The sequence below is a fragment of the Podarcis bocagei genome (genome assembly GCF_964188305.1).
Source record: "Podarcis bocagei genome assembly, chromosome: 13".
Lineage (NCBI taxonomy): Eukaryota > Metazoa > Chordata > Lepidosauria > Squamata > Lacertidae > Podarcis > Podarcis bocagei.
The window spans coordinates 38481393-38507645 of record NC_138138.1 but is presented as its reverse complement, the minus strand read 5'-3'; the positions used below and the strand labels follow the sequence as shown (position 1 = coordinate 38507645).

The window sequence follows — 26253 nt, the reverse complement described above, 5'->3', positions numbered from 1 at the left end:
CCAATATGTAATATCCATCCTATCTAGAGAACCTGTGGCGCTTCAGATTCTGTTGAAGTCCCACTATCTCCGATGGGAGTCCATCAACTTCTGGAAGGTCGCATCCCTAGCCTAGAGCTAAACTTTTAAAAGAATTTGTAAAAGGCAGTTGCTTTGGTAAGAATATTTTGGTAGGTGTACCCTTCTTCCTTTTATTTTTTAAAAAATGGGCTCATGAGTGTACCCCCAGCTGTATGGAAAGCTGAGCCTCCCAAGACAAGAAGGTCTGCAAACTTTAATCAACAGGTCAATCGGCTGAAACTTTTAACAGCTGTGCCTGAGAGTTGGAAGCACACAGTTGTAATGGTGACTGGTGTTCTCTGGGAGTGCTTAGGTAGGAGGCAGGGAGACCAATGGCAGGTGGAGCCAGAGCCAAGCCAGGCCCTCGTTTGTAAGGCAGAAGGCAGGCAGGGTATACTGAGGCAGGTGAGGCAGTGCCCCACCCTCCCTGATGGGCCAGCCTCCGTTGCACAGCTATTATTGTTTAAGGCACTTGCTTCTGGTGTATTGCCATAATAAGATTGTGGTACAGAACTTCCTGAACTCTCAGCTTCAAGGGAGACTGCCAACAGCTCTCTGCATGGTCTTTGCCAGGGCTGAAAGGAAACTTTCCCCAGATTCAAAAAGTGGTGCATTTACAAAGTCAAATCTGGAATTTCAAGTTGCGAGAAGTATGTATTATTAATTATTATTATTATTATTACTTTCTATATTAATGCCACTCCCCTTATTTATAGGTTTTGCCAAATTCTCCATTTATCTCAACGACCTAAGATTTAAGGAGTCTTGTTGAGCACAAATGCCCTGAATTCAGGATATGATCCAGTTGCTCTTTGTGTTCCCCTAGTACCTCTTCTCCACACAGTGCTCTTAAGGTGGGCATTTTCTACTCCCACCTTTTCTCCACAAGCAGAGAACTGCACCTGAGGAAGAGCTGCCAGCTGGACTGAGTCCTTGGCATTTAATATTTTCCATGCTTTCTTTAAGACGTCACCTCTAACAACAGGAAGAACTGGGAAACGTTAACTATTTTTTTAAAGGTGAAAGCAGGATAATTTTACTTTTTTACAGGAAAAATTCATGTTTTGAGAAGGTTGCCTCTAAATTCATCTTGGGGGCTTCCAGATTGTCACTATATTCTGGTGGGATTTAATTGCGTACCGGCAAATTCAGGGTGCACAATTATAGTCGATTGGGAGAGCTTGTGCAACAAACCCGCTTTCCCAAAGGATCTGCTTTTTTTGCAGTAAGGAAAGTGACAGGGAAACGCACAGGAAAGTGTGGCATGGCACTTGCTTTGATGCCACTTTGCCTAAACTTCCCGCAGACAAATCAGAATTAATACTCACGACTGCTGGTGCTGCTGCTCGCGTGAGTGTTGGGAGGACCGCTCCCTTTCTGCCAACTCCATCTGGCCTAAGGGGCGGGGCCTGCACTCATCGCCACAGCATAAGAGGCCAGAGAGAGGCCTCCGGGACACGACTGCTGGTGCTGCTGCTCGCGTGAGTGTTGGGAGGACCGCTCCCTTTCTGCCAACTCCATCTGGCCTAGGGGGCGGGGCCTGCACTCATCGCCACAGCATAAGAGGCCAGAGAGAGGCCTCCGGGACACGACTGCTGGTGCTGCTGCTTGTGTGAGTGTTGGGAGGACCGCTCCCTTTCTGCCAACTCCATCTGGCCTAAGGGGCGGGGCCTGCACTCATCGCCACAGCATAAGAGGCCTGAGAGAGGCCTCCGGGACACGACTGCTGGTGCTGCTTCGTGAGTGCTGGGAAGACCGCTCCCTCTCCTGCCAACTCCATCCGGCCTAGGGGGCGGGGCCTGCACTACCATCACGGTTTAGAGGACAGAGCAGCTACCGGCAGCAATGGACAAAATAGTTTTAAATGTTTTAATTGCTTTAATTTGCAGCACCTTAAATGGGGGTTGTTGTTTTTTATATTATATTATTTCATTATCTGCTGCAAATGTTAAAGATGTTTTTATATATTTTAAGGTGTTTTAAAGGTGCTTTTATTGTTTACTTTGTTGTACCACCGTGAATGGTGGTTTTTATTTATGTATTTTTGTTTGTTCCATTTTGTTTTTTTTTGGGGGGGGGGTTGGACACTGAGTGGGGCGGGGATTGGTTTTGTTTGGGTATAATTGTTTTGGTTGTTTTGTTTTCTATTTGTAAATGGAGGTTAGTATGAGGCTTGGGATTGCGACCGTGGAGGGGCAAGGGAGGTATGGCGGTGGGGGCAGATGTTATAGGCGAAGGGGATCGAGATATGGATATGCTCGTACCCCTTCCAATCTGCGCCCCATCCCGAGAGACGAGGGTAGGGTGAGCAAGGATTACTCACCTCCTTCACTGGTGTTGTGCAATGCCAGGTCTATAGGCAACAAAACTGCTACCCTGCGAGATTTCTTTATCTCGCAGGGAGTTGACCTGGCTTGTGTGACGGAGACCTGGGTGCGCGAAGGGGTAACTGTTACCTTACGAGAGATGGCGCCCCCGGGTTTCTCCGTCCTCCACCAGTCACGGACTGTGGGCCGGGGGGGAGGGGTGGCAGTATTAATCCGGGAAGATTGTTCTTTCAGGGCTCTACCATCGCCATCGATCCCCGGCATTGAATGTGTTGGCCTAGTGTGGGGCTCCGAGGAGAGCTTGGCTGTCTGGCTGGTGTACCGGCCACCTAGCGCACCAGCAGCCACCCTGTCAGGCCTGCTGGAGGCGGTGGCCGGCTGGGCCTTGGAGTTCCCTAACCTATTGGTATTGGGAGACTTCAACTTCCACGCTGATGCCACTCCCTCCTCACAGGCTCTGGACCTGGTGTCTTCCATGGCGACACTAGGGCTCTCCCAGTTTGTTTCGGGCCCCACACATCAAGCAGGCCACACGCTGGATTTGATCTTTGGCGCCGGTATAGATGTGATCATGTCTCCTTCGATGAAGGTGCCATGGTCTGATCACTACGCTCTGAAAGCCAGGATTGACTTTCCACCCCCACCCTGCTTAGGTGGCGAGCCGATTTGGGCTCGCCCGCGGAGGCTGATGGACCCGGATAGATTCCGTCAAGCCTTGCGGGACCATGCTCCCCCTGGCGACTCATTGACTGAGCTTGTTGAGGGCTGGAATACCCAGCTCCTGGCAGCCATCGATGAGATCGCACCTAAGCGCCCTCTGCGACCCCGCAGAAACCGGGCTCCCTGGTTTACCGAGGAGCTTCGGAAAATGAAGCGGGACCTCAGACGGCTAGAGCGAGTATGGCGGGGTGCCCGTGACGGAGCCTCAAGAACATCTTATAGGGTTTTTATGAAAACCTATGAGATGGCAGTGAAGGCTGCTAAGAAGTCTTACTTCTCGGCCTCCATTGCATCCGCTAGCTCTCGCCCGGCGCAATTATTTAGTATAATTCGGTCTTTAACGTCCCTTGAAGGACAGCCAAATTTAAATAACAATCTGACACACAGCTGTGAGGCATTTGCGAGCTTTTTTGCGGAGAAGGTCCTGTTGCTCCGCCATGACCTCCCTGCCAATTTGGATACAATAAAGGAACTGGAGGCCCCTCGACTGTCCTCGGGTCCAGTATTGGACCACTTTGACCGGATATCTCCAGCCGATGTGGACAGATTCCTCCAAGCTGGAAAGCCCACCACCTGTCCTCTGGACCCGTGCCCGTCATGGCTGATTAGAGCGTGTCCAGACGAGGTGCGGGGCCCCCTGGGGGATATCATCAATTTGTCCCTTGGCACCGGGATATTCCCAGGGGAACTGAAGGAGGCGGTGGTGCGTCCGCTCTTAAAGAAAACATCATTAGATCCCTCAGATCTATCCAATTACCGCCCGGTCTCGAATCTTCCATTCCTGGGTAAGGTGATTGAGAGAGCGGTTGCTGAACAGCTTGGTAGGTTTCTGGATGAAACATCTGCTCTGGACCCATTCCAGTCCGGCTTCCGCGCTGGTCATGGGACCGAGACGGCTCTGGTCGCCCTAACAGATGATCTCCGCAGACAGCTGGATCGAGGCGGGTCGGGGCTGCTGATTCTTCTAGATCTGTCAGCAGCCTTTGACATGGTCGATCACGAACTCCTGGACCACCGCCTTGCCGACGTGGGGATCCAGGGCACAGTCCTTCAATGGCTGCGCTCGTTTCTCTCTGGTCGGGGTCAGAGGGTGGCGCTTGGGGGGGAATTGTCATCACGCCACTCCTTGGTGTGTGGAGTGCCTCAGGGTGCAATTCTCTCCCCGATGCTTTTTAACATCTTTATGCGCCCCCTCGCCCAGCTTGTCCGGAGTTTTGGGCTGGGTTGCCATCAGTATGCTGATGACACCCAACTCTATCTGTTGATGGATGGCCATCCTGACTCGGCCCCAGACACACTGACCAGATGTCTGGAAGCTGTGGCTGGATGGTTACGTGGGAGCCGGTTGAAGTTAAATCCTTCGAAGACAGAGGTCCTCTGGCTGGGGCGGGACGATATGGGATCGAGGGGGCAACTCCCATCTCTTGCGGGGGTGCAATTAGTGCCAGCACCGTCCGTTAAGAGTTTGGGTGTAATCTTCGATACCTCCCTCTCTATGGAGTCGCAGATTACAGCTATAACAAAGGCGGCATTTTTTCATCTCCGCCAAGCTAAGCAGTTGGCCCCTTATCTCTCTCGTCCTGACCTAGCCACTGTGATCCATGCGACGGTCACCTCCAGACTGGATTATTGTAACTCGCTCTACGTGGGGCTGCCCTTGAGACTGACCCAGAAACTCCAGCGGGTGCAGAATGCCGCGGCGAGACTCCTTATGGGGTCTTCGCTGCGAGAGCACATTCATCCGGTATTATACCAGCTGCACTGGCTCCCGGTGGAGTACAGGATCAGGTTTAAGGTGCTGGTTTTAACCTTTAAAGCCCTATACGGCCTAGGACCCTCGTACCTACGGGACCGCCTCTCCTGGTATGCCCCACAGAGAAACCTACGGTCTGCAAATAATAACATCCTCAAGGTCCCAGGCCTCAGAGAGGTTAGGCTGGCCTCAACTAGAGCCAGGGCCTTCTCGGCTGCAGCTCCAACCTGGTGGAATGCTCTGTCACAAGAGACTAGGGCCCTGCGGGACCTGACATCTTTCCGCAGGGCCTGCAAGACAGAGTTGTTCCGCCAGGCCTTTGGTCAGGGCGCAGCCTGACTCCCTCCTCTGGCAACCTGCACATAATTCTACTTAATTGGTTGCCATCAATTTGATTTAATTAATTTTTATAATGAAATTTTTAGATTGTGTGATTATTTGATTGATTATTTTATTGTTGTTAGCCGCCCTGAGCCCGGCTTTGGCTGGGGAGGGCGGGATATAAATAAAATTTATTATTATTATTATTATTATTATTACTCATTAAATAGGGATGGGTGCCCAATAAGCAGTTTGTCTGGAAGTCCCCTCACTTTTGAAAGCACTGAGCTTTGTGGCTGTTGGCAGGGCCCTTGACAGAAATTAATTATGGACCCAGAATTTTTAACCCAGAATGACTGGTTAAAAATTGCCCTGTGTTTCAGGGTACCTGTCCATAATTCCTTGGGATTTCTAGGCTGATCCTGTGTGTGGCTTTTTGCCACCGTGTAAGAGTCATAGGGCCAGTTGGGGACAGGGTGCTTTTAATTTTTGTACTTGGAGGTTGTACGAAGAAGAAAAAGGAAGAAACTCAGTTTTACAGGGGAAGGATTGGGATTTTTGCTCAGCGTGGCACATCACTCAAGGGGGGAACTGAGACAAGAATCTAACGCTTGACCGCATGGCGTAGATTTAAAGGAGTCCAAGACACGGCCCCTCCATTGAGCTATAAATAGCCATTTATAAAAACCGGGTTTAAAATACAGCCCTTTATCCTCCCTCCCCTCGTAATTTCTCAGTTCATTAGCACAGCTGTCCCCTCATTCACAAGCAGAGCCCTTTCCTCATAGCCGCCCCCCCCCCCCGCCAATCTAAAACAAAACAAGCACTAGAGGTTCTATTTACAAGTCACAAAACAGGGAAGGGAGAAAACTGAGTCCAGAGGATGGAGAAAGAGGGCAGGCATGTAGGAGGGAGAAGGTCGGTTCTTTCTGCCCCCTAGGGGTGGGTGGAGGTATATGTATGTTTGTTTGTTTGTTTTTGTGTGTGTGTGTGATTGTGATTGTGTTTGTTGGCAGAATGAGAGAAAGAGAGACTTTGGGATTCTCTCCCGGACGGTTTTTAGGAAGCGTTGCTGCTGCTGCTGCGGCTTTTCATGCAGTATTCCCAGGGCTTTTTGGGCAAGCCAGGGATGGACAAAAGGATAAAACAGCCTCCGCCAAAGATCAGGATAGCCCCAGCTGCCACTGCACAAGCCACGGACCAGGAATACTCGTACTCCAGCGGGATGGTCTCATCAGAGGTGATAAGCCACCGAACCGAGTGCCGGAAAACCTCCAGACATATGAGCACCATAATGCCTAGAGAGGGAGAGAGAATAAGTGAGAAGGCAGTCCCGGGAGTTTCGACGACCTCCCTGCCCCATCCCTGGCGTCCTCCCCAAATTCTAGTTGTGAACAAAGACCGCAAACAAAGGACTATGGGAAGCTTCCCGGATAGACATTTGGCTTAGAGTTAACTGGACCACATGAAGGTAGATTGTGTTGTGTTTTCTTTTAACTGTCACCAGTCGCTCACTTAACTCTGGGTGCTTGGCCCATCTAGTACAGTATCCTGTTCTCTCAGTGGCCAAGCAAGTGCCTGGAGGAAACCCACAAGCAGGCCTGAGTACAGGAGCATTTTCCTTGCAACCCACCATGGCTACTAGTAACTAGTATTCAGATGCCTTCAGCCATGGAAGCAGAGCATAGCCGTCCTGCTTAGTAAGCTTAAAGGTAAAGGGACCCCTGACCATTAGGTCCAGTCATGGCCAACTCTAGGGTTGCGGCGCTCATCTCGCTTTATTGGCCGAGGGAGCCGACATACAGCTTCCGGGTCATGTGGCCAGCATGACTAAGCCGCTTCTGGAGAACCTGAGCAGCGCACAGAAATGCCGTTTACCTTCCCGCCGGAGCAGTACCTATTTATCTACTTGCACTGTGACGTGCTTTCGAACTGCTAGGTTGGCAGGAGCTGGGACTGTGAAACGGGGGCTCACCCCATCACGGGGATTTGAACCGCTGACCTTCTGATCGGCAAGTCCTAGGATCTGTAATTTAAGCCACAGTGCCACCCATGTCCCTCTGCTTAGTAAGCTTAGGTTTCCACAATTAAAGTAGTCTTGAAGTTCTTTTGCAACAAACCCGCTTCTGTCTTCTCCCCCTTTACTTTGAAGGAAAGTGATGGGAAAGTAAAGCGTAGGGTAACCATTGCTTGATGCAGCATTGTATAACCTCTGCACGGACAAAAAAGAACGATCCAAACCAGACAGCATTGTGTAACCTCCCTGCTGAAAAAATACCCAATCTTTATTGTTGCATTCGATGCCCAATGCCAAGCAAACAAAATAGGAAGCACATAAAAAATGCAACAGAGTGAAAGAGAATAAAATAGATTAAAAAATGTCACAGAGTAAAATGAGATGGGCATCAACGACTTAAAAAAGGTCGTGTAACCTCTCTGCTAATTTTGTGCAAGCAAACTGGGACAAATGCCCAATAAAGAGGTTGCCTGGAAATGACATTTGTTTTTCAGGAACGCAGCGGCTGGGGCAGCAGGCCTGAACAAGGGAAGGAGGTTTTGCAGGGTGGGCTGCCTTACCTGATATGATAAAGAAGCAAGATGCTGGTTTCAGGAGAAATTCAACCCCTTTGCTCAGAGCCACCGTGATGCAGAGGGACCCCATGGCCATTAGGGTGATGCTGACGAGGGACACAATGGCCGCCGTGATGTTCAGTTCTACAACCAAGCCAGCAGGGCGGTGGAGGGAGATAAAGCAGACATTTGTAGACGCAAAGAGTGACGGATTCACAATTACCCACTTGACCTGCTTCCTCTGTGTGTGGGGCACAGAAGGGAATGCTCAGCCTCTGTGGCATTACAGGGACACACAGCGACACAATCATGTGCTATGTGATAAACAGCCATGGCTGAGGTGTGGTGTTGAGTGAGGCCCGATAAGAATGGAAGTGTAGGAGATGGGACAGGGCAGCTGGAGAGAGGCATGGTAAACCAGCCTGAAGGGACCTTGGGCTGCAGACGGGGAGGAATGCCAGAGAGAGATTCAGCTAACTGCAGGTTATTTTATGTTTTCGAAGGGAGAGCCGCCCGCCACTGCTTGTCTGTCCCAGCATGCCTCTGTGTAATCTGAGATCCTCTGAACAAGGCACGGGCCTTAACCTAAATAGCCTGCTTAAGGTTAAGATTCTTAACAGTTTTTAAAAGCTTTAGACAGCAGCACGCCACCCCACTCCTGTTAAACTAGGGCAGGAGTGATGGATTGACTAATCAACCAAAAACATGGGCAGATCTTTTTAATTTTCTAAAAGCTATTTTACCTGCAGGTGCTGGGCAAAATGCCTCCTGGTTCCCTCCCACTCTTCTAACTGTGGTGATGTTTGCTATATGACACATGCTCCAAAAACAAAAGGAAGGGCGCCTGTTGCTTCAGAGCTCTTGCTTTTAATAAAAACAAAAATGTATGCGTTTCCAAATGATTGCTCAGTGGATTCAGTCACGAAAACGCGTGGGACACTGACTGCGATTTCCTTAATCAGGTGGCAGTCCCAGCACTAACCCCGTTTTCTCCTCGAGTTTCAGTTTGTAGAACGGCCTGCCTGAGGAAGGAGCTCTGTGAAACTCAAAAGCCTGCACAATGCACTGTGTGTGATGGCAGAGACTCTTGCTCTTCAAGAGTGGTCCTTCCCTGTACATGTATCACGTAGGGCGTGTGTGGTAGAAAAGACTAAAGAGGTGCGGAGGGTCATGTCTTTGTGTGAGCTGAAGCGTTCCTTTGTTCTGTCACTTTTATTATTTACTTATCCTACCCCTCACACCCAAAGTCTGTAAAACAGATGAGCATAAAATGGCGGGCAATTCAGTTACCGTATTTTTACGTCTATACTGCAGCCCCCATGTATAAGATGCCCCTTATTTTGGGAGACTCATATTTAAGAAAATGGGGGGGGGGGAGAGATGGCCCAGAGTATAAGATGCCCCCTAATTTTTGACATTATTTTTTAGGGGAAAAACCTAGTCTTATACACAGAAAAATATGGTAATTCAAAATCCGTCTCTTCTGTTGCTTTTCCCCCAGCCAGGTGGCACCTGCTTGGAGGAAAGTACCCTGGATGGTGAGGAGATACAAATGCCTATGTGTAGCAGACCCTTTGCCTCTTTAAATATTGTTTGTTAACTGCTCAGATAAAGCTGTTGTTGTTATTCTCATCTAGGATTCCTTTAAGAGGATTGGCTGCCCCAGCATTGAAGAATCCTGTTTAGAAGTGACATAAAGGGACATTGTCATATATCGTTTTAATTGTGTTTTATTGATAGTTTATTTAAGTTTGTAAACCACTCTGAGCTCTTGGGCAGAATGGTGGGATAATAACATAATAAACATGGGCGTTTTTAATTTGTTCCTGCTGGGATTTTGCACAACGGGCCAACATGGCTCCCTGTTTTCAATGGGTTGATGGACTCACCTTTTTTAGTAGTCCTCTGGAAGATGTGAGCATTCTCCCCAGTAGTGAAGAATTTGAAATAAGAACAGTTGGCTTCTGAAAGGAAGGCAGGAAAAGGGCATTGAAAAAACAAGAGCAGAAGGCGAAGGAGGGAAAATAAATGGAAGCTATTGTAAATTCTCATCACACACTTTGTGCCAGATATATATGGTGCAGAATTTTTTTAAAATGTGCTTTGCTGGTGGTATAGTTTTCCGGTTTTGTGCAAATCTGATGGCTCGAAAGAAATAGAAAATAAGTGAATTATAGTGGTTATGGGAAGGGGAGTAGCAGAAAGTGTCAATTGATCCACCCACCCTAAAACACAGAAACAAATAGTATGTGACCCTGAGTGGAGCACTTTGAAGCCCAGTTTTACCCAATTTGTCAGATTATCCCTGTATCAGATACACTCTAATTTACAAGGGGGGGGGGGAGCATAAAAATTGGTGTTACATAAATTAAATGGAATTGCAAAAAGCTGCAAACACATAGTAAAATCTGGTGTGGTCCGGTCTGGAGCGACATAGGTAGTGGAGAACACAAGAATGCAAATTCACTTCTCTAAAATGCCGCTAGCTAGGATGCTTAATTTAAAATGCAAATATATATGCCTGCTTTCTCTCTATCCTGCTTAACGCAAGAGCAAAATGCACCGTGGGTCCGTTCTCCTAGAGCAGAGTTCCCCAACCTGTGGGTTGTTGCAAAGCCTTTGCAAGTGGGTCACAGGCTTTATAAGTAAACCCCAAATAATTACTGCTTCTAATCCTTAACTGGTACGATGAGTACCTCTTTCAACTTTTTGTTTCGTTGGCATATTATAACACTGTGTCGACACTTGTAACCGAGCATCAGAAAGGCTCGAGTCTTATATGTTGACACCTGGGAGCTGCTCTCTGCCAGCTGGTGGCAGATCCGGTGACAGTTCACCATAAGATGCTCGTAGAGGGAGTTGTTTTGAGTGACTATTACAGCTCACCTCGGCTGCGCAGGCTCTTCGGCCCCTGTCAACAAATTCTGCATTGACAGGGGAGTTACATACATTTTTTGCTTGGATGCCTCAAGGAATTGTTATAAAATAGGCAAACTTGCAGTGAAACTTGCTCGAAACCAGTGGCTGATGAAGACGTAAGGAGTAAGATCCATGTGACAATAAATTGATAGGCCAGCATACCACGTAAATTATTATTATTATATACATACATGTGGAGCTCATCACTAAAATATAATATGTGAGCGGAAAATAGCTCAGTTTGTTTAACCACAAATGTTGTGACAGTCCCTTTTTCCTACAGTTGTATACATTATAAACTAATTGGCATCTACCTGTCTCAGGAGACAATGGAAGAGTGTGCCTTTGGGGGTGGAGTCGAACTGTTAGGAGGTTATTCTAGACGACACATGCTAATATTTGCAGTGCATCTGCTAATTTTGCAACATACAACATTGGCTCTGGGATAGCTCAGTTGGTAGAGCATGATGAGCATCTTGATCTCAGGCTCGTGATTTCGAGCCCCACCTTAGGCAGAAAATTCCTGCATTGCAGGGGGTTGGACTAGATGTCCCTCATAGTCCCTTCCAACTCTACAGTTCTGTGATTCTATAACCTCGCTGCAAACAAGTCAGAATGAATGCTCAAGAAACAACAGGCATAATAAGATTTGTGCAAGCAAAACAGGATGAACAGGTCATCTGGAGAAGCCTTTCAAAGCAAAAAGCAGAGAGCACATCATGATTTCTTAAAATGCTGCACAGTTCTGTGGTAACTTAGAAACGGATAGATGCCTATATTTTCCAAATTCCCACCATATTTGCTGGTGGATATAGATTTTAAGCGTCATATAGGGATATTGTTGAGAAACTCGGGAGTTAAGGTAATTAGCCAACGTTATGTACACACACTTTGCTCAGGAAGGAGACAATTTCTAGAACATGGCAACCGAAGCAGAGGTTTTGGGGGCAAAGAAAGATTCCTTGCCTCTCAGGCCTCAGGGATTGTCCTTTCCGAGATTTTACATTGCCTGGTGGAGTGGATTTAATTGTGTCCCCAGAGAGAGAAGAGCTAGCAATTACTGCAGCCTTTGCAGCTGGACAAATTCCAGGTAGCCCCAGGGTATGGGGAGCAAGTGCACCATGTGGTTGAGGGAGAGAGAATGTGCATGCATGCATGTGTGAGACATTTACAGGAATTATAATTGTGCTCACAAAAATGCTCAATGTTAAGTCTACTGGCTCCCTGGTTCTCCCCAATAACAGCTGCCTCTAGGTTTTTGACCAGGAGGGTTCTATTCAAAGGAAGGCAGGGAAAGAGAGGAAGGTTATGGTCTGGCACAACATCACATGTAGTTGTGAGATGTATACGCAATATATTAATAGTGTGGCGGGGCCTGATATGTTTAACAAGTGTGTAGAGCAGGATGTGGCCCATAGTGTTCTGACAAGGCCCACTACTGGTACAAGTGCCTCCCCTAGTTGCCTTGCACCTGCCAGTGGCAGGCAGCCATTTTATATTCTCAGAGCAATCTCAATGCAGTGTCGCTTTGGGGCACTCTGAGAAATTGAAATGACTGCCTGCCACTGTCACCACCAGCTAAGCACACCACTGGGGTCCTATCAATGTAGAAGGAGCCCTAAAAGAGGGCAATTTGCCAAGGGCTCCCTCAAATGTGGTGCTGGTCCTGAACAACATAGACTATGAAAAAATGAAAGAAAGGCATCTCTGAGCATATGCTTGGTCCAGGAAAATTTATTTGGAATGTACAAAAACAACGTTGAATTAGAGAATACAGTATACTTTCAGATCTCTCCTCAACTCCGCCCCCAGGCTAACTAGACTAAATTGAATTTGGTTCAGAATTGAACTCTGGCCCAAAATTCATTTTCCGATGTCAGTTCTAATTGTTAAATGGTGAGTTATCTCACCCTGAAAAGCAGTGATGTCTTATCTAACTGTCCTCTAGAACTGGGGAGAGTTCAAGGCACACACCGTATTATATTAAAATTATATAAGGGCAAAGGAAGAATGGAGATTAGTGATGGCAATCAATCTGAATTGGTTGCTGAGTTTCAAGCACTACAGTTGTCCTTGGGAAAATAAATTTCCCAGCAGCTACTTGCATAGCAGAACACCAGGCAACAGAGGAGAAGGGGAAACCCATCCTCCTTCGCTTGCTGCCTTCGCTGGAGCCACCATTACCACCAAATAAATAGATTGGAGAAAAGGGTACGTTTGTATACCACCCTCTGGAAATGACCATCAAAGTAGGATCGGACCCACTGCAAAGCAGTGCCACACACTCATAACTCAGACAGCTGCTCCAGAAGGATACCATGGTTGATGGTATCAAAAGCTGCTGAGAGGCAGAGGAGAATTAACAGGGACGCATTTCCCTGTCTCTCTCCCAATAGAAATTTGCACCCCGACATCGAACAGCCGTGGAAAGACTTTACAATTTGATTTGTTGATTATGTTAAGTTGTGGGTGGACATATCAGACGACACAGCGATTCTTCAAACAGCTCTTGTTTATTCACAAGCCAGAACAGAACTGAACTGAAGGGTTCAGCCAGCCTGCTTATATAGAGCTCCACTACAACGCAACAGTAACCACTTTCTGTAACTATTCAATCACTGAACATCACTTTCAATCCCTTATTTGCATATGCGGACCTGAGTGAAAACTACCTACAGTATCCCCCTGCTGGCCCAGGGTGAGAACTTCAGTACGTAACAGATTATATAAACTGGCTCACACAGTTTGAGCATACGGATGGCGGCGCGGGGGGGGGGCGATATTAGCCCCACTTCCTTTCCTCAGACACCAATTTTGTTTGTAAAGCTTTGTCAGCGAGCTGAGAGCAATGCTGAGGTAGACTGCTGAAATATAGTGCTTTTGCCCAAGACAACTCCATCGATGACTTTAAAAAACTAAACCTATTACACGCCAGCAAACTTGCATATGATTGCCATGTGTACACTTTCCAGACATGTCTTCCAGTGGTTAGTTACTCAGAGTCGGGCCTAGCTCAGCAAAACGCAGGGATGGCTCTGGTTACAGGGAGATAAGCCAGGAGTATTAGCCAAGTAATTGGCTCCAATCCCTGTTTTCCGGGCTGCGCTCCAAGCTGTGGCCCACCAGCCCAAGCCAATGATTGAGTTACAGCACAGTCACTCAACCCTGTCAGGCTAAGAAAGAAACCAATCGCTCCTGGACCCAACCGTGGGAGACAGCTGAATATAGGGGCCCTGGCTCTCGGCCTTCCCATTATGTCACACCAAGCCCCAGTTCCTTCCCACAGCAACCAGAAGCGGTTGCTGCAACTCCCCTGATTTCACTTTCCTCTCCTTGACAATCCAGGAGTCCTGGCTTTCAGCCAGATGTAAGCCATCAAGCTACACCCTATTCCAGTGAGGCCTGGTTGTCCATTTTGCTAATCCATGATTTATTTGCTTGATGTATTTTTAATCCCATCCTTCCTTGAATGAACTCGGGGCCAAGAGCCAGGTGTGCGAATGTGACTGTGTGTCCCTTTCATTCTCACAACAGCCCTGGGAAGCAGGTTGGGGCTCAGGGTCCATCCACACTTAAATTTCCTCCACATTTTTTTACACCATGGCCCACATTTTAAAGCTCCGTGTGCAACCACGCTTTGTTTCGCTCCAGAGTTTTTTCCCTGCGAAAACTTCCTCTTTACTGAAAAATGGCAATCCACAGAAAACCCAAATTTGCCTTAAAGTGACTGTTTTCAGCGTCACCGAATAAGCTTTGTGGCTAAGGACTGGGCTTGAACCCAGATCCCTGTAGGTTGCCAAATTTAACCTCCTCCCATGAGCCACTTCAAAATTGCTGAGGGCCCGGGGGGACACACACCACTTAATGATTTTTTCCTGCCCATTGCAACAATTGCAGTTCCATATAATTCAAATTGTAATACAATACAGTGGTACCTCAGGTTAAGAACTTAATTCGTTCTGGAGGTCTGTTCTTAACCTAAAACTGTTCTTAACCTGAAGCACCACTTTAGCTAATGGGGCCTCCTGCTGCTGCTGCGCCGGAGCATGATTTCTGTTCTCATCCTGAAGCAAAGTTCTTAACCCAAGGTACTATTTCTGGGTTAGTGGAGTCTGTAACCTGAAGCATATGTAACCTGAAGCGTATGTAACCTGAAGGTACCACTGTATTAGAAATGAAAGAAGCAATAAATATACAACTGAAATCAAAATGGATATTTAATGTGATGGATGTGCCGTCTCCCATATCCAGCCACAAACCCACAGACACACCACAGACCACCTGAATGAGCCTCGTGGACCACTGGTGGTTCATGACTACAGTTTGGGAACCACTGCTTTGAATGTAAATCTAACACTCAAAATCATTACGCCTCACAGGTGTAGCAGTTGCGACACACAATGGTGCCTTCTTACTAGCTGACTCCTTGTTCATCTACTCCTTATGATCCTTTTTTAACCTTGTAACTCCTCCTGTTTGCTTTATGGGGATAGAGGAGTTCTACCAATTTTGAAAATTAAAAAGGAAACAAGAAAGCAGCCTTAGTGCAGGGCATTTTTCTGAGGTCAGAATCAATCGTCTGGAGTTGCCACATGCTGATTTCTTACCCTCAGTCAGACATGCTCCAGGCACCCATCCCCATTATGGTAATAATTATAATTAATAACAAACACTCTCGTTAAAATATGTTGGACTTTAGTTTCATTAATAGCATGCATATACTACTGAACAGAAAAATATATATCTTTAATGATGCCCCAGATTCTTCCACCTGAGGCAGGTCGCGCACCACCTTGCCCAATCAATACAACCCAAGGCAGCTTCCTGTGCCTATTCATGGTCTAAGGGGGACTGTGGAGTAAAACAGGCTTGGCGGGTGGCTAGGTCTGGGTACCCACCATTTAAATTTCCCACAATGCCCCAGAGTGGTGCTTGGTGGTGGTGGTGGGATTGTGAGGAATTAAAATGGCAGCTGCAAACCTGCAGCCCCCCCCCCAAGCTTCTCTGTCTGGCCCTTGGGAGTCTCCTCACACTCCACCACACCCCTAGGCACGGCTTTGCACCCTCGCTGAATGTTTTAGCCTATCTTATTCAGCCCTTTTCAGGCATTCATTTGTGTAGCATAAATGCCCATGGATAGCAGGCATGTGGCCGCAGGCTCCCAACCTATGCATATTTGTAAGAATGTACAGATATTTTAATGATTATGTTTTGGTCAGCATAAGAGCCTGCCACTCCCTCATGGGTATTTATTCTATGCAAATGAACAACTCTCTTTATTTGGAAGTCTTATTGACAGCCTGTCCTTAGGACTTTGAAGGTTTTTGTTTGTGCCCCGTATTATTTGTTCATGTGCTTTAGATGCTAAGTTCTAGTATTCAAAACATGTGAACTTTCAGCTTTTTTGTCTGCAGCTGAAGAAGATATGAATGATCCTTCATGATTACATCTCAAACACAAGGAAGTGAAATCTCGTACAAGTGATGGTGAAGGCCAGACTCAAAATAATGTGGAGCAGTTTTTACTGGAGAGATTTGACTTCTAACTGGAATTTGAGCCTGCTTTGCTTGGACATTATTGCTTTGAAGCCCGTTTATACTTCAGTTTTTCCATTGACTTGGTAAGTTTAATTTTGCTTCAAGTGCATGTTTCCTTATGGATCTTTAATAGCATACTAAATGTGTGTTTAATGACCCTACTTTGAGTACAATACTCAGGTTTGGGGTTGCATCGCCTATTCTTGTGGGGACTTTGTTGTGTCACATATAAATAGACGTTGCTGAATTTCTCAGCTCTCAGTTATTCTATGATCAATGTTTTTTGTTAGATTTATATTCCACATCCACAAAACACAACACAGTACAGCATACATGTGGTTCCCAGGCAGTCTCTCATCCAAGCACAAACTAGACCCAGACCTGCTTAGCTTCAGCAAGGTGATGGCATAATGTGCCTCCAGACCATACCATTCTGGAAAGACTTTTACACATTAACTGTGCAGCAAACAAGTGATAGCTATGCATGTGTGAATTGGTCCTGGAATGCAGTTTTGAATAGGCAGCAGTAAAAATAAGAGCTGGTGTCACCTCTCTCCGCTTGTCAGTAGATTAGGGTTGATTCAAAAATATGTGATATTATGTCTTTAAGATTAATCCTGCCCATAGCTGTCAACTTTTCCCTTTTTTAAAGGGAAATTCCCTTATTCCGAATAGGATTCATCGCAATAAAAGGGAAAAGTTGACAGCTATGATCCTGCCTATGACAGTAATGGGTTTTATTTTATTCTACGTGTGCTCAGCCCTTTATTTTTATTGTGCCAGCCTGATGTGTATTTTTGCTGCTGCTGATAGCCCAATTAAAAACAAAATAAAAAACAAAACAAAGATTTGTGATGTTGTAGTTAAGAGTGTCAGACTAGAATGGGGGAAACTTAGGTTCACCCCCCACCTCACCTGCCATAACCTCACTAGTGACCTTGGGCCAGTAGTTGTCTTAGCCTAACCTACTTACAATATTGTGATGATAAAATTTATATGTGAAAGACAACTGTGTATGCTGCCTTGAGCTTATTGGAGGAAAGGCAGAGTATAAAAATAATAAATAAATGAAGTTCTATTTCCCTGAGTTTTTAAAATAACCTTTTATGTTTGTATTGCTGCTTTTAATTGATGCCCTGCTGCTGCTATGTTTATTATATATCCGATTTTGGCCCTTGCCGCTAATTTACTCACCTTATGTTGATTAGCTTTGCCACCAGCTGCTTCCCAAATAAGTACTTGTTAGATAATTAATGCTGAAGCATGCTTTAAAAATCCTCAGACTTTTGAGAGGTTTTTGTTATTCTAAGCCTCATTCTTCTTCAGATATTGCTCAACTTGAAAAAGAGAATGGGAGGGTCACAGCTGTCAAAGGTCATTCATATAGCTGGATATCAGACAAATCTAATTCTTCAGAAATCCAGTAAAGTGTTGCAGCTCTAGGACTGGAGTTCACCAGACACCAAATGTGAATTTCATTTATGGAGTGACAGAACCTAGGTCATATCACCTTTGTTTAAATCATCTCTCAGAAACTTCTATCAATGACAAGGAGCCCCAGTGATTCAGCAATAAAGTCTTCTCTTTGGAAATAATAGCTCTCTGCCTCTTCTGCTCTGTCTCTCTGCTTCGACAATATGCTTTCTTACAGGTTTCCTATCTGAACTTTCTCCAGACTTCAAAAAAACATTTCAAATCTTGTAGAGTTTCTCCTCTTCCTATATCCTTTCAACTCTACCACCTCACCCTTCATCTTCAGCAAGCTCTGTTTTCAATGGCTGCTGTAGGCCATAACCAGGGTCTTCATTAGAACCTACACAATGGGGAAAGGAGTCAGTTCTTTAGCTCATTTTGTTTTCTGCTGCTGGCATTACATCTTAGGATAAGAAAATACATAACATGAAAGCAGAGTATGAGGTGTGTGCTTCAATCGTATGTCTTCCTAACATGCTTCTGGTGTCTCATATGAGAAGTGACTATAGATCAGTGACAGAGCATCCCACGTTTTATCCCTGGCAGTGCTGGGTGAGAAAGGATACTGGGATGAGGAAAAATCTCCTGCTTCAGACCCTAGAGAGCTACTGCCAGTCAAAATAGAGCCTAGTGCTGCTGCTCAGTTAGATGGACCACTGGTTAATCTAGCAGCATTACTGGTTTATATGGGAGGTTGTTCATACATTCTCTATTCTGAGAAGCATATTCTTGGGCTATAGGAACCTGTGGTCCTCCAGATGGTGTTGGACTCCCTCCCTTCAGCCCCGGCCAGCATAGCCAATGGTCAGAGATGATGGGAATTGTAGTGCAGCAACAGCTGGAAAAGTTACCCATCCCTGTACTACAGGAACAGCTTGTGAATCTTGTCTATGGGGAGTTGGTTCAAGCTCCTCCTGGCATGAGACACTGGGGATACACATCACTCGCACACAGTGGCATAGCGTGGGGGGTGCAGGGGGGGCCGGCCGCACCAGGCGCAACATCTGGGGGTTAGGGTTAGGGTGCGCAAATCCACGGGTTAGGGGGCGCAAATTACTTGCCTTGCCCTGGGTGCTGACAACCCACGCTACGCCACTGCTCGCACATTTTCCTTCGTGCTTTCACGCCACGCATGAAGAAACTTGCCGCTTGAAGGAAAGACGAAGTCACGGCACCAACAACAATCATCCTTCTTGCCCTGTTCCATAGCAAAGAATTCCCTGTCTGCTGGTCCCCACAGATTAACCAATGCAGCCCTGGTGGTTCCAGTGTGCCAAAGAGAGAAAGCTGATGTAGAAAGAGGCTGGCAAACCAAGTGGTGTTAGATTACTCAAGCAACTGGGTCAAGTCACAGGAGGAGGCCAATAGCTAACTCATTCAGTCTGGAAGCAGTACTCATGTTTAGGGGTGGTGGAGAAATTCATCTAGCTCACATTTTTCCTTTGAATCTGTCTAATTCACACTTTCTGCATTCATAGGAAAACCGAAACACAGCTATCCTTTGAAATTTGCAAAATGCAACAAAAAGTGTAAAGGAAAGTGTACACAAAAATTAATTGTATTAGGAAAGGTTTCTTTAAAATGTGTATATTAGGCAAAATACACACAAGAATGCTAGCATGATAAATATACATGATACTGTGCACAAATTTCCATGCAGACTTAAAAAAACAACCTGATGTGGAAATGGAGCTAACTAAACACAGGTTTGGAAAAGTTAGAGACTGAAATTGATTCCTATATAAATTTAATCTTGGGGTCACTACTTCCTACCAAACAATGACCAGGTTGCTTGCAATAGGTTAATAGCATAGGATGCTTCCAGGTGGGTTGTAAAGCAGGTTGCTGAGGTATTACAGATGGGTAGTTGGTAAGCAGTGGGGTTTTTGTTTTGTTTTTTAATTTATCAGATTTTCCCCAGAAAGGGAAGATCCAGATTAAATTGAAGTTCGGTGGGGTGGGGAATATAGGCTGGCATTTTGGTGTATATGACATTGTGTGGATTCTGCAAAAATAATGATAATAAAATAAAATACATTCATGAGGAGCACTGATCCCACAGCAAACACCCATTTGGAAGTACCCATAAATATACTAACAGAAACAAAGAAAAGGTTAATGGAAAGAAAACAGTTGGCTTAAAAATCATTACAATATTATTAGAAAAAAAATCAGAAAAATAAAAACAGAGCAGACAGAAATATAAATGTTCTATTCAGACAGCTATTCACTTGAGCTGCATTGGTTTTCAGTGACAGGACTGAGCTCCAGAACATTTGAAGTAAGAAATGGTTAAAGTTTCCCCTGAGGAGGCACAGTGTGCATTTCTCTCATCACGAATCCATATACAGTACAGTGGTACCTCAGGTTAAGTACTTAATTCGTTCCGGAGGTCCGTACTTAACCTGAAACTGTTCTTAACCTGAAGCACCACTTTAGCTAATGGGGCCTCCCACTGCTGCTGGGTTAGCAGAGTCTGTAACCTGAAGCGTATGTAACCCGAGGTACCACAGTAATATGGTGTTTCTTTTTAGATTGTCTAGAGTCCCAGCATCTAGAAATGTATCTCTCCTTAATTTCTAGAAACAGATATCACAGCGTCCATGTCTATCTATCTGTCTAATTAACTATCTGTCCTTTCCCTCTCTCTCCTGGGCATAATAAGGGCTCAAGATTTTTTGTTTCCAGGGGTGGGGGGTGGGGGTGGGCAGGAGCTCTCTCCCACAAATTGGGAACGGAGTACAGCCTGCACCAGGTGGTGCCTTTGATTTATGTCCTCCTAGGCAGTTGTCTAGCCTGTCTATATCATTGTGCTAAGCTTGTGCAGACAACTGGATGCAGAACCAAAGTGTATGAGAAAAGCTGTGATTAAAGCCAAGAGGGACATCCAAATCAAGCCCTTCCATCTTCTGTCTCTTTTAGGCAGGCGTCTAGTTTCTGTTTGATGGAGAGAGTCTGTTTCCCTGCCATGGCCGCCTGGCTAAGTCATTACCCTCCTGCTGTGAAAAACTGGTGCCTCGTTTCTAAACTGGGAATGTGTCCAGATATAACTGGCACTCTTTCATTTCCATTTCTTTAAACCAGGGGTGCCCAAACTTTTTTCAAAGAGGGCCAGATTTGAAATGAACATGCGCAAGGGCTGACCAACGTTGCTGAGCTTTTTTCCCCCTTTACAATTTTAACCCAAGACATATACTGCCACCGGATTAGATCAACTGGCAGACCGGATTAGGCCTCTGAAACGGGTTTTGGACATGCCTGCTTTAAACCTTTCCCGGTCCCCCCCTTTTCAGCCTTGGTCTTCAGTCTCTGGAGCTATGTATTGAGACTGTATCACTGGACTATTTTTTGAGCTGCAGGCTGATGGCTCATTTTCATATCGGAAGGACAGGATTATAATCTGTGTGTCATTTTCAGGGAAAGCCCCAACATTGGGCATCTTTGCATTCATACACTGTAGTCGTCTTCAGGCATTTGCCTAAACAGGCAAGGGTCAAAACTGTGCAGAGGGGCATGCAAGCCTCACGCCCAATAACCCTGCGTGCATGCGCTCCTTTCAGCAGGTATCTATGTGTGTTCAGTTGAAAGAGTTTAGAAGTCTCTGCCAAATTAGGAAACTTGATTTATAAATAAATGGTTGGTGGTTGGATGTGCAAGCCTCCCCGCCCTTTGGTTTGGGGCCCAATTCAGTTCAGATCAATGCATATCTGACGTGATTCGAACCCCAAATCTGAATTCAGAAATATGAACCTTCAGATCTCCCATTAACTTGTATTGGGAAACAAACACAGCCATATTTTTTGTTTGTTTGCATGAAAGTTGGTGACATGGTAGCCTAATAATAATAATAATAATAATAATAATAATAATAATAATAATTTATTACTTATACCCCACCCATCTGGCTGGGCCTCCCCAGCCACTCTAAGTGGCTTCCAACAGAATATTAAAAACACAATCAAACATTAAAAATTTCCCTAAACAGGGCTGCCTTCAGATGTCTTCTAAAAGCCAGATAGTTGTTTATTTCCTTGGCATCTGGTAGGAGGGCATTCCACAGAGGGGATTAACCATACCAAATTTCAGACAGGTAAATCCAGGTTTTTTGTGCTAGCCATGTTAAAGATGATTCCCTCCCCCCAAAAAATTAAAATACTGTAAGTACTTTAAAGGTAAAATGGCCAAAACCTTCTTGTTGTTTCACATAAGTGCATGCAACTTAGAGACATGGCAGGCCTTCCAGGGGTGATTATCTGTACCAAATTGCAGGCGCCTGGATCCAGAGCTTTTTCGGTGTGTGCTAGCCACCTTTAAATTATGTCTTTTTCAAAAAATAACATATACAGTATTTTTAAAGACTGTACAATCAGCATAGTGCTCAGTCCTGCCACTTCTCAAGCTCCCATGTTCAGGCAGCTAAGGACAGCAGACACATCTCCTCAGAGATGTTGATGTCCCAACAGTGGACTGGATTTCCTCTCCTTTCCAACCACAGTTGATGCCCCTACAATGCTGCTACTGCCAGGGCCTACTTCCTCCTCAAATAATCTCTTGGCAATTGGAGTAGGCTTGTTCCCACTACCAGCAGACTCAGGACAAGGAAGAATCTGCATGGGCTGCTGCTGCTGCCCACCACCACAGACTCCACTAGTATAGACTAGCTTAACTGGGAAAAGGACCAATTTGGCCAGTGCTGTTGCTGCTACTGCCAGCACTGCTTGTCATCTCTGCCTCTGGTACTGGCTGGCAGCTCTGCCATCTCTGCCGCTGGTGGTGGCACCATGGTTGCTTTGTAGATGTCTCATGCTAGTGCTAAAACTTTAATATTTATACACTCACTGTGTGCTTGTGCACTGACTGTGGACAATGTACTTATAAGACTTTCTGGCACACACGCTCAAGCCAAAGTACTAACAAAGGCAGGCACAGAAGACAGAACATGGCTGCAAATAATGACCGCTCCCCGCTTAAAACGGGGGGCGCTCTTTGCGTGGACGCGTGCAGCCCCTGGATCTGGAGCGGCTCCATCAGCATAGGCTTGGCTTTGCCTTCCCTCAGGTGGGATACCTGGAGGTCTCCGCCTACCTCAGTCAGTTGTCCAATCCCACCTGGGGGAAGCGTTGCCAAGGAGACCAGGCCACGTAGGGGAGGGATTACCTGCCCACACAATAGAGGGAGGATCTTACCTGGGAATCCTCACTTGGCTCCAGAGCTTCTCCCACCCTACCCACCCTCAGTTAATGTCTTATTTGCAGGTTAACTTTTCTTCACAGGTATGCGGGCGCTGCTACGTTAAGGTCGCTGTTAAAGGGCCGGAAAGGAATTTCCCTGCATTGGCAGGTTTCGCCTTTTCCATAGCAAAACGTCACAACTTTGGCGGTATCAGGCCTTGGGCAGAATCCTTTAGTCCATCTTCCTCTTTGCGGCGGCGATACCAGGGTTCCCCGTTAAAGGGGTTTCTGAAGGGAGGCTTTGACCGTACGCTGAAAGGTCGTCATTGCTCTCCCCTGCGGCGGCGGCGTAACGGGGGTGGCTATCTCTGCTTTAACATATGTTCTCCAGAGCTGGCCCATCCCCCCCCCACTGGATAACCCTGATGCTCCCTAGGCCCCCGGCTGGGGACTGGGGAGGGAGAACGCCCAATGCCTGAGCCAAGGTCTACCCACATTTGAAATTTAATAAAGTTGTGGCCAATTTAATCCCATAGCACGTTGTCTTGAGTCGTTAGTCCACATGACGGGGGGGGGACTGCTCGGGATCTGGGGACTCTGCCTGTCCACGCAAAATGAATACCTAAGCTAAAAAAAAACTTGGACCAAAATTGTGGGCGATAGGGATAAGGGAACTGACACAGCCTGAGTCAAGACTAAGACAACAAACTGTTTTTATTTTTAAGATTAAGGATGGAACTGGGAATGATTGGGAAAGGACTTGTAACCAACAGTTAAATAAGAAAGGTTGGGTATTGGTATGAACTGAAGGATTAACATAATATAAACTGAACAAATGACTGAAGATGGGACAGGGATTGATTAGGAAAGGTTGGAAAACAAACAGGTATATATACACACATGAAAGACTGAGTAGGAAACTGAAGAATAAGTAAAATACAAGTGCAGCAAAAGCTATCCAATACTTTCTAGTGTTCAGAGAGCTTCCCAATGAGTGAAAAGCAGTGAGAGCAGTTGTTAACACTTCTCTACCTCTCCCCATAAACACTGATGGGAAAAGTGTTGGCTCTCCTGCTTCCCCTTTCCCCGCCCTTACATTCTTCTTATTTGGTGTTGTTTTGAAACACTTTGGAGACAGGCCGTCTGGCTTTCTTAGAGAGTATTTTGTGCTCTGGATTGGTCCAAAGCACTTTGTATCAATCAAACTCACTTCTGACCAATCTGGAGCTGTCTTGACTCACTTCAGACAAGGCTTGCTTTGGTTTGAGATTCATCTGAAGTGGTTGCACAGCTGTATTAGTTGCTTAATGTTGCTTATTGATTTGAACATTTTTTTGCCATTTTTTTGCTGCTTAGTATTTTGTCGTTTTCTGCTATTTTACTGTTTTTAATAACTGATCTGTCTTCTTTACTGTTCCGTAACACTGTTTTTAATGGAATGTGTAAGCATAAGGTGAGTACCGTAAATGTTATTTAAAATAAATAAATAAATAAATAAATAAATAAATAAATAAATCCATGCGTTGCCATTGCCATGACCAAGAATCCTATCCCCTCTTCATCAAGTTGCCTTTTTATTAAACAACAGCCCCGTGTTTTAAACCCTTTCCCTCCAAATCATTACATATCATGAAATGAAGTGTGATAGATAGATTGTAAATTCCTTGGGGCAGAGACTTGATCTCTTACGCTTTGCAAAACATCATGAACAATGAGTGTGTTGATGATGATACTAATAACACCACATTTTAAAATCTAATAAATGAAATAAATCAATGCCCTTTAATTATGTTCTGAACCTGTTTCTTGAAGTAGTTGCCACAACCTGGCTTGTTTTAGGCATTTTTCTTGTGATGTGTAAAGCCAAACTGACTCAGCCCACCTAATTCAAAAGCACAATACTTTTTTTCACAGTTCAGAAGTGAAGGGGTGTTCATTCCCTCTGTTTTCCTTCATGGGTTCCATCTGCCTCTTAAGCATCTGAAACCAGTTATCACGCCTTCGTTTAATCTTCTTTTCTCCAAGCTAACTACCCTGCTCCTTCCGTCTCTCTGCCTGCCTCCCATTTGTCTGGCATTCTAAGCTCTCCAATTTGTCTGCAAAATGATTGTGGATGGAGTAGTTGCTGTTTGGGGAAGAGGACCATAATGATAAGGATTAATCCATCAAAGGATTCTTTTAGTCCATTTTTGCGATAGGTTTGCACCTGGAGCTCACAGTCATTTAGCCAGGAAGTGATTTAAGAGCAGCTCTGCTACGATGAAATGAAGCAGAAAGGTTTTTGGGTGTGAGTGAAAAGGGCAAGCCTTCAGAAAAATGTAGGCTGGCTAGGAAAACCCTGTCAAAGCAGCACACCAAGCAAGTATTTGGTCCTGGCAAATACATTGTTTCTAACTTTGGCCTTGGTAAGTTTGCTGACGTGAGTTTTGAGAGGACATAACTATTGATAGCAGGCAAACTTTAGCCCAGGGCAATGGGTCTTTTGCCAAGATTGCTTCTCTACTGAGCCATTGTCTGCCAGTTCACACATGCGTCTTAATTTTTCATCAGGTAATTACCGTATTTTTTGCTCTAGAGGACACACTTTTCCCCCTCCAAAAATGAAGGGGAAATGTGTGTGCGTCCTATGGAGTGAATGCAGGCTCCTTGGCTTCGGCGATAGCAACGTGAAGCCTCTGAAGCGCAGAGGGAGAGCTCCCCCCGCGCTCCAGAGGCTTCGCGTTGCTTTCGCTGAAGCCCCCGGAGTGCAGGGAACTCCCGCTGCCCTCTGGGGGCTTCAGGCAGCTATCCGCAAGCCTTCGGAGAGCAGCAGGAGTTCCCGCTGCGCTCTGAAGGCTTGTTTATAGCCGCCTGAAGCCCGGAGAGCGAGAGGGGTTGGTGCACACCGGTCCCTCTTGCTCTCCAGGCTTCGCTTCGCTGGAGAGGCGCTGCACAGTTTTCCCTCTCTGTGCAGCGCCCCTTCAGCGAAGCGGGAGGAGAAATGGAAGGGGCTCCGTTTCTCCTGCCGCTTCGCTGAAGGGGCGCTGAGCAGAGAGGGGGAGAATTCCGCCCCCCTGTTCTCCCCCTCCTATGGTCCGAAGCATCTAGAGCAAAAAATACGGCACTTAACACACTTCAGCAGCCAACCTGGTTGGCTCATGTGCCTCTAACAACAGTTTCATATACAAAAACCATCAGGTGAAACATTGCACAGCACAGGGATAAACGTGGTCACCTGCACAACAAATCCTGAGCCACAAAGCTGCTGTAAAAAGTTGGCAACCTCAGAAGCATGAGGTGGTATGAAATTTCAGCCAGTGGTGTTGAAGGTTCATTCACACATGTACATTGTAAGACACACACAAGGCTTGAGGGGTTGACTTTGATTTGGAAAGTGGTGCATGCAGCTGCTCTGATTAAGC

The 26253-nt window shown here is 46.0% G+C and overlaps 1 protein-coding gene and 1 long non-coding RNA gene across 4 annotated transcripts in view; one reads left to right on the top strand and one right to left on the bottom strand.

Annotated features, from left to right (window-relative positions):
* Nucleotides 1-5840: 5840 nt before the first annotated feature.
* Nucleotides 5841-26253, bottom strand: part of CACNG6 (calcium voltage-gated channel auxiliary subunit gamma 6) — a 32145-nt gene continuing 11732 nt past the window's right edge. The window contains exons 2-4 of the mRNA XM_081167161.1: nucleotides 9642-9716; nucleotides 7759-7896; nucleotides 5841-6479 (exon numbers count right to left, since the gene is read on the bottom strand). Of these exons, the coding sequence (XP_081023287.1) occupies nucleotides 6241-6479; nucleotides 7759-7896; nucleotides 9642-9716 (452 nt within the window). The 3' untranslated portion in view covers nucleotides 5841-6240. The remainder of the gene's footprint in view (nucleotides 6480-7758; nucleotides 7897-9641; nucleotides 9717-26253) is intronic.
* The window catches only part of LOC308571567, a 142383-nt gene continuing 124035 nt past the window's right edge, over nucleotides 7906-26253 (top strand). For 2 of the 3 annotated variants that reach the window (XR_014001524.1, XR_014001525.1), the window contains exons 1-2: nucleotides 7906-9290; nucleotides 16086-16291. This is a non-coding gene — a long non-coding RNA (uncharacterized lncRNA). Of the gene's footprint in view, nucleotides 9291-16085; nucleotides 16292-17534; nucleotides 17806-26253 lie in introns of those variants that run through there. The other variant, XR_014001526.1, reaches the window with a different exon arrangement.